Here is an 8,429-nt window from a genome sequence, read left to right as displayed (position 1 = left end):
GTCAGAAGGACAACAGAGAATGAAACTCAGCAGTGTGGGCACTGTTACCAAAGTGGAAACCTTGGAAGGAATTTAGCAGGCCCAAGAGTGACTAGGCCCAAGACAACAAGGGAGGCTCCAGAGCGAGATGGCAGCTGAGAGACGGTAGCAAAATGCAGAGCCAGAAGCACAGCTAGAAGAAGCAAATCAAGGAAGTCTAATTTCTCTTTCAGATATCTCTTCTAATGCTTAAGGACATTATAGCCCCTCTCTTCTCCAAGTTAAATATCCCTAAGTTCTATTCTCTTTATTCTCCCTAAAGTAGGTATGGCATGAACTTGAGACTCTTTACCATCTGGGTTGTACTCTTTGTGGACTCCCTTTAGTATCCAGGGCATTCTTAAAATGCAGTGTATCATAGGATCACAGATTTAGAGCTAGAAAGGACTTTTGAGAAAGGACTTTCTGGTCCATCAAGTTACAAATTAAGAAAACTGAGGCTTGCTCAGGTGGTAAATAGGAGAGTGAGAACTTGACCCTAAGTCAGGGATAGGGAACCTACAGCCAAACTTCACAAAGTTTGGATTCAGTCAAAGGGCCACACTTGAGGACCTAGAGGGCCACATGTGGTCTTGAGGCCACAGGTTCCCCACTTCTAACCTAAGTCCTCTAAATCCAAATTTATCACTGTGTGGCCCCCAGCTGAACACATAATCCACACGTACTCTGATCAGGGCAGAGTAAAGTGGAACTTTCACCTAGCAGAACAGTAACTAGGAATCCTGAATTGAGGGTAAGAATCAGGAATGGTGTCCACACTTTGGGAGATGGCCCAAAGACTTTGAGACTTTTGTACAAGAAGGGAAGGATGGGAGTTCATGCCTATGGATCATCTGGTAGCCTCTATTCTAATCCAATTCAATCAATTCAAATCAAATAAATATTTAAGTGCTGATTTTATAAAAGATACTGTGTGTATCTTGGGGATTTGGGGATTCAGATACATTGAATAGTGCCTGATTTCAAGGAGATTATATTCTTGGGGGAGGGAGGGCAAAAACAGTTATACATATAAATATATACATTATTATTTGAGAAAAGAGAGATCTCTATCAGCTAATAACATTATGAAAAACTTCCTACAAATATAGAATAGAGACTGAATCTTGAAGAAATGTAGGGATTCTGTGGATTAGAGGAAAGGTGAGAATGTTTTTTTTGGAATGGTGATGGGCTGCTTGTGCAAAGTCACAGATATGAAAGATGGAATTCTAACTTTGGAAAGGAGCAAGTAGGCTTAGCTGGTTGAAAAGAAAAATGAATGAAGGGCAGCAACATGGAATGCTGTCCAGAAGATGGTGCTGAGGAGGGAAATTTGGCTCAAGAACACCTTCTCCCAGCCTCCCTTTGGGCAGTGAGTGGAATTGATTCTCCCTAACCATGCCTATCTCTGTTCAATGGGAGTCATGTTCAAGACATGACCTTCTTTTGAGGTCTCTTTCTCTGCACCTTTCCCCTATCTCCCTGTGGGAAGGAGATATCCCGATGGCCCTTTTGTTCAAAGCTACAGGACTTAGAATATAAAGAGATTAACTTGAGGATTTTTAGCTTAGGACCAAGACTTATTTTTTCTCTCTGCAAAGTTTGAAAGCTTAAAAATACAAGTTACTCATAAAAATTAATAAAATTCTATGAGTCCCCAGGCAATCTGTTTTCCCATTTTATTTTTAATTATAAAGCATTTATTTTCTCTCCTTTCCACCTCTGTTTAAAAGAAAAAGCAAAACAAAACCTTTGTAACAAATCTGTGAAGTCATGCAAAACAAATTCCCACATTGTCCATGTCCAAAATTGTTTGTTTCATTCTATGGCTTGAATCTATACCCCTTTTCTTAGGATGTGGGCAGCATAGCTCTTGCTTAGTCTTCTGGGACAGAGGGGAGATCTTGAAGGCAGAATCCAATAGCTCTGAGAAGTGATTGGATATAAGAGTGAGAGACAGGAAGAGCCAAGGTTTATATCAAGGTTGCCCTCAGGAGAGTTGATTAGGATAGTGCTGCCCTCAATAATAACAGGGAAACTTGGAAGAGGGTGGGCTTAGTGGGAGAAATAGTAAGTTATTTTGTAGTCATGTTAATTTTAAGGTGCCTATAGAACATCTGGTAACAGCTGGTGATCCAAGACTAGAGGTAAAAAGAGAGAAGTATGGTAGATATATAGATCTCAGACTTACCTGAAAAGAGATTATAATTGAATCTACAGTAGTTGAAGAAATTATCCTGTAATATAGGTATAAAGAAGCAATGCCATGAATGCTGAGGGCAGAGAATATGTAAAAGGAGGGGATATCAAAAGAGAAATCAAGAAGGAAAAATACTAAGCAAGAGTCATCATACTTAGTGATTAAGATATTGTTAACAAGTTAACAAGTTCAACCTCAGTTGTGATGAGGTTGAAAGTTAGATTGCAAGGAGTTGAAAAATGAGTGGGAAGGAAGAGAAATAGAGGATATAGTACGTGCTTTCTTTTCCAGGAGCTTGGTTGTGAAAGGAAGGAAATATATGAGAGTCATTTCCTATTTTAGCCAATTGTTCTTGCTAATTAGATGGTAGATTACACATGGTGAGTGCATTTGGCATAAACGGAAGGGGGAATGATTTGACACCCATCTCCACTCTAGGTCCTTACTATCTTTGTGGAAATGCAGATACCATCTTGGCATGTGATTAGTGATATGTGGTGACAAGCAGAAGGTAACAAAGGGCCTAAACTTCCAACCTAGATAAGCAAACAGAAGTTAACCTACCTAGTGGGCTCAGGCCAAGCATATGCAAATGATCTCATGCCTTCATCTTGTGGAGGAGGGGGAAGAGGATGACAAGGAAGTTACCATTCTTCTTGGCCCACCCTGTGGGCACTGCTCTGGAGATACACCAGTACTACCTCCCCATCCCCAGTCCCCCATTTACCAGTCTTCTAGAGAGACAACTGACAACTTGACTCAGGAAGTAACCTCAGATGGTGGCTTGCTAATGATATCCTCTTCAGTCACTTGATACTGTGCTGTCCAGTGGTAGATGCAGATACCATCCTTTCTGGTAGAACACCTTCCTAGAGTTAGAGGCTATGACTTGGCATGCTATTGTTGATGGAAGCATTACACAAATTACACAAGATGCACAAGTCACATAGTAAAGGGTGTTTCTCAAGTCTGGACACATAGGCAATTGATGTCAATGTGGAGTTATTGCATCGAGTTCACATGGATCTTGCAAAACGTATCAACCTTTGCATCACAAATGATGGAAATCATATTGAAGATTCTATTTGTTAATATTCCAATTAAATAAAAATTTCATTCATTTCATTCCTTGAAAATATGCATTTTTCTTATATGTCCAGACTTTAGGAATACCCTGTAGTTTTCATGTTTTGTCTTTGTCATATAGCCTCCAGTCTACTGGATACTAAAAACAAACTTATCTCCGTAAGTAAGTACATGCTAAAAAATCCTCCTTATCAAAGAGAGTGTTTGATTAAGTGGCTGTAGAGGACCAGTCACAAAGGCAGAGAAAAATATAGCCCTCCCTCCCCAACAAATCCTACAAATTCAACAAACGCCTAGAAAATGTGCCAGACAAAGTCCTGTTTGGGAAATACAAGGAAAAATCAAAGATATTTTTCCAGGCCAGGGAAAAAGGCAGAGAAAAGGGAGGCTTGTGGACTCTTGTGGATGAAGATAGCCAGGAGGGTAATTCCTGAAGCTTTCTAGCGTGAGAAATAAACTGGGAACTGTTGTTGTGCACTATGGTAAGAAGAGGTGCAGGAAGCAGAACAGATGGGCCTGATGCTGTGCAGGGAGCAGGAACAGATGGCAGTTCTGTTGCTTATATCCCATAACTGAGTCACAGATCCAGTGCAAACTGAGGAGGGGATCTGTACCAGGAGGAGATAGAACAGGGCAAAGAGTGGTCTTGGATCTGAGGGACACTTCCTGAGTTCTGGAAAAGGAGAAGGAACAAAAGAAGCATCTGTATGGCTCTGATCAAAGAGAAGGGTGTAGGATCCAATTCCAGCCTAATCTAAAGTCTGAAGCTGAACAACCAGACTGAGGGACAGCTAAAGTTATATTGCTCTGAACCTTCAGAGATTTCCAGCTATCTGATGCTGGCTGGGACAACATGTTTCTACTAGAGCTCCAAACAAGGGCTAGTCCATAGTTGTGTCACCTAAACCCAGGTCAGGAGCATTCAAAGTTCAGACCAAGAAACCCTTGAACAGACAATTTGGTACACACTGAAAACAGTCAGGTGCCCAACCTGAAATACCTCTGTTATCCTTGAAAAATATAGTACTCAATATCTGAAGAAAGCAGTAACAGGACCCAAAAGAATAAAAAATGAGACCGAGCAGAATATGGTAGGAAAATGCAGTCAGAAGCACAACTAGGAGAAGAAGCAAATAAAACAAGTGTCTAATTCCTCCTTCATATGATATCGCTTCAAATACTTCAGGACAGCTATGACATATCCTCTCTAAGTCACCTCTTCTCCAAGTTAAGCACCTCCTAAGTCCTATTGTCCTTAATTGGGTATGGCATAAACTTGACACTCTTTACCATCCAGATTGGACTGGTCATGGACTCTTTTCAGTATCAAGGGTCTTTGATAACCAGAAGTATGCAGAGTCTAACTCTAACACAAAAGCAGGAAATAAAGCTAAAAGGATGAGTAAAGAAAAAGAAGAATCAGGTCATAAAGAGTTATTATGGTGACAGGGACACCTAAGACACAAACCAAAAGAACAGGATGATTCCAAAACACCTACAAGCAAAGCCTCAAGGAAAAACATTGCTTGGACACAAGTTCAACTAGAATTCCTAGAAAAAAATTAAAGCAAAAAGTTTAAAAAGAATCTAAAATAATTTTATAAGTGAAATGAGAGAATTAGAAAAATGATGAGAAAAGAAATGAGAACTATGGAAGAAAGGCTTGAAAGAGAATTAACAAACTGGTGCAAGGGTTACAAAACTTTGCCCAAGCAATGAACTCTTTAAAAATTAAAATAAATCAAATAGAAATATATAGCAAGAAGAAATATTAAAACAAAGTCAAAGGACTGAAAATAGAAGAAAATCTAATGTATCTCATATTAAAAATAACTAACCTGAAAAAACAGATCAAGGAGAGATAATTTAAGAATTACTGGACTGCCTGAAAGCCATGGCCAAATAAAAAAAGAGTCTAGACATCATATTTCAAAAAGTTAAGAAAACTGTCTTAGGACTTGCTTAGAACCAGAGAGCAAAGTGAAAATATAAAGAATCTTTTGGTAACCTTGTGAAAGAAACCCCCTAATAAAAATCCCACGAACAGTGTAGCCAAAATTCCAAGCTTCCAGAACAAATGGGGGAAAAATTACAAGTAGGCAGAAAGAAAGATTAAAATACTGAGGAACCACAGTTAGAAATACACAAGATTTAAAAGCCACAAATGTAAAGAAGTAGAGAGATTCAAATGTGATATTCCAAATGGCAAAAAAGATAGGTTATCAACCATGAATAACTTTTTTTTTTTTAGTTTCTGGTATTTTCTTTATTAAATAGTTATTTCCAAACTACAGTAAGGATGACATTCTGGAATGGAAACAGTGTCAGAAGGCCCAGCCTCATGAGATGGCCGCTTCCCTGCTGATGCTGTCAGGGCTGTCTTCTTATTGGGTTCACTTCAGGAGGGCCCTGAAGAGGTGAGCAGGTTTAAAAGCTGCACTGGAAGGCCTCTGCCACGTGCTGCTTCCATGCATCAAGGTTTGGCAGTAAGGAGGAGAGACCCATGATGTGCCATGCTTCCCCATCCAATACCCCAGAGGTCTGGTAGGACAGTAGCCGTGCCCCTGACTTTGCCAGGAGTCCAATCATGGTGGGCAGCAGTTCTGGGTCAGAGAGCCGGGCCCTGTAGAATAGCAGGGGGAGATCCCGGTGGAGAGGCACTTCTGGTTCGAAGATGGCACCATTGAGTTCTCGAAGGACAGGAGTTGTGCCCTGGACTAAACCCACTGCCCTGTAAGGGGCACCTGCCAGGGAGATGGTCAGCAGGCTGTCCCCAGGGCTTTGATCCAGGAGGGAGGCTGGATTGTGTGTGGCAGTGACATTGAGTCCAGCCTCTTGCATCAGAAGGTTGGCATTCACCAAGTTTACTTCTGCCTGGGTGGTTGTTTCTTTTAGGAGGCCGACGATGACTGCGGGGCTCAGAGAGCTCCCAGCGTTCTTCAGAGGTGAGCCCTGTGTCACTACTTGGATGGTGCCTCTGGGTGATCCAGCCCAGGCACGAATCAATGTGCCCAGACCTTCTGCTAGACCAATCCAGGGCTTGGTGCTGGGGGAGAAGGCAGTGGTGAGGGCCTGGGCATTCACAACCCCAGACAAAGACTTCCCCTTCACCATGTCCACAAACTGAACTGCGATTTCTTCCCCGCACCGGCTCTGGGCTTCCTTGGTGCTGGCGCCCAAGTAGGGACTGCTGATGACTTTCTCGTGGTTCACCAGGGCCAGGTCTCGAGGGGGCTCTTCTGTGAACACGTCCAGGGCGGCCCCACCACACTGGCCTGACTCCAGGGCTCTCAGGAGGGCTCCCTCATCCACGATCCCTCCCCGAGCACAGTTCACCACACGGACCCCCTTCTTGCACTGGGCAAAGGTGTTGTCATTCAGCAAGCCTGTTGTCGAAGGCAGAAGAGGTGTGTGTACAGTGATGAAGTCACAGACGGGCCATATCTGCTCCAGGGGCAGCTGCTGCACACCAAAGGATGCTGAAATCTCTGGAGAGATGATGGGGTCATAGCCCACTGTCTTCATCCCAAAGGACTGCATCCTGGTGGCCACCTCTCTCCCGATTCTCCCCAGACCCAGGATCCCTAGAGTTTTCCCATGCAGCTCAGTCCCCATGAACTTTTTTCGTTCCCATTTTCCATTCTTCATGGAAGCCGCAGCTTGGGGGATCGGCCTGGCCAGGCTCATGATCATCCCACAGGTGAGCTCAGCAGCACTGAGGCTGTTGCCATTAGGGGTATTCATCACGAGCACACCTTTTCTCGTTGCCGCTTCCAAGTCCACGTTGTCCACCCCGGTGCCGGCCCTGCCCACCACCTGGAGCTTCTCAGCAGCATTGATGATGTCTGCGGTCACTTTGGTCCCTGAGCGGACGATCAGCCCCTCACAGTCCTGCAGCTCGGCTATCAGCTCGTCTTTGCTGAGGTTCTGCTTCTCCACCACCTGCAGCCCCCCGTCCTCCAGGATCTGGCAGCAGCAAGGGTCCAGGCTGTCACTGATTAAGACCTTCCGGAGAGTAGCAAAGGCCATGGACAGAATCCGCCTCCGGACCAGCGCTTGGGCTCTGCAGCAATCACTTTAGGTGAGAAAATCTGTCAACCATGAATACCTTAGTAAAATTGAATATACTCCTACAGGGGGCAAATGGACCTATAATAAAGTAGAGGACTTCCAAACATTCCTCCTGACAAGATCAGAGATGAGTAGAAATTTTGAAATACAAACATAAAGGTCCAGAGAAAGATAAAAATGTAAATACAAGTGAACAATCAGAAGGTACTAAAAAAAGGATGATATGTTTACATTCTATTAGGAGGAGATTATATAAGTATTGTCTCAGAGACCTAGTAACATCAGAGATAATATAGGGAATCAAATTAGACCGAGGACCTTGGAGTAGTCTTGATCTTATCATCCACTTCCCATACCTTATGCCATGAATAAATTGTGATGAAACCTTTAAAGTTATTGAAGCTAAAACTGGGTTCATAATGATGAAAATTCCCTTCATGATAGCCATTAATTTTTGTAGTCTACAGAAATAAAGTATAAAAACTGATTTGACCATCCTAATATAATTGTGTCTTCAGTTTTGGGTTAAAATATTTAACCAACCAATTCAGATCATTTCAACAACTTGGGAAAAGTTCCTGCTCTAGAAGAGGGGTACTTTACCAGAGTTATGTAGGCATCCTAGAGGCCCACTGATTGATTTCAGGGGGAGTCTGCAAATTTGGATGGGGAAAATTTACATCTTTATATTTACTATGTCTAATTGATATTAAACATTTCTTTCCATTATATAAAAATGTTCTAGGAAGGGGCCCAAAGGTTTCACCAGAATGCCAAAGAGGTTCAGTTCCCAGCTCTGATGTTTGTCACTGAGGTAACCTTCTCTAAGTCATTTATTGTCCCTGGGCTATACTTTCCTCACCTATAAAATCAGGGATGGTTAACTAGGTCCCTTCTAGGTATAGAACTATGCTCCTAGGACATTCAAGGAATATGGCTAGTCGTTGGGGATACACAGATAAAAATCAACCAAAAAGGCCTACTTTATGCCAGGTATTGTTCAAATGAAGATAGGAAGGACAATAGTAGAACAGTCCCTGCTGCCAACAAG

The 8,429-nt window shown here is 42.5% G+C and overlaps 1 protein-coding gene across 1 annotated transcript; it reads right to left on the bottom strand.

The window, feature by feature from the left end:
• Nucleotides 1-5,734: 5,734 nt before the first annotated feature.
• LOC118828294 (D-3-phosphoglycerate dehydrogenase-like) lies at nt 5,735-7,336 on the bottom strand. The gene has a single exon (XM_036734833.1). The coding sequence runs from the start codon at nt 7,334-7,336 to the stop codon at nt 5,735-5,737; it is 1,602 nt and encodes a 533-aa protein (XP_036590728.1).
• Between the last annotated feature and the right edge of the window lie 1,093 nt (nt 7,337-8,429).

The sequence above is a fragment of the Trichosurus vulpecula genome, chromosome 1, assembly GCF_011100635.1.
Source record: "Trichosurus vulpecula isolate mTriVul1 chromosome 1, mTriVul1.pri, whole genome shotgun sequence".
Lineage (NCBI taxonomy): Eukaryota > Metazoa > Chordata > Mammalia > Diprotodontia > Phalangeridae > Trichosurus > Trichosurus vulpecula.
The sequence above is the reverse complement of the archived record's forward strand: the minus strand, read 5'-3'. Positions and strand labels throughout refer to the sequence as shown.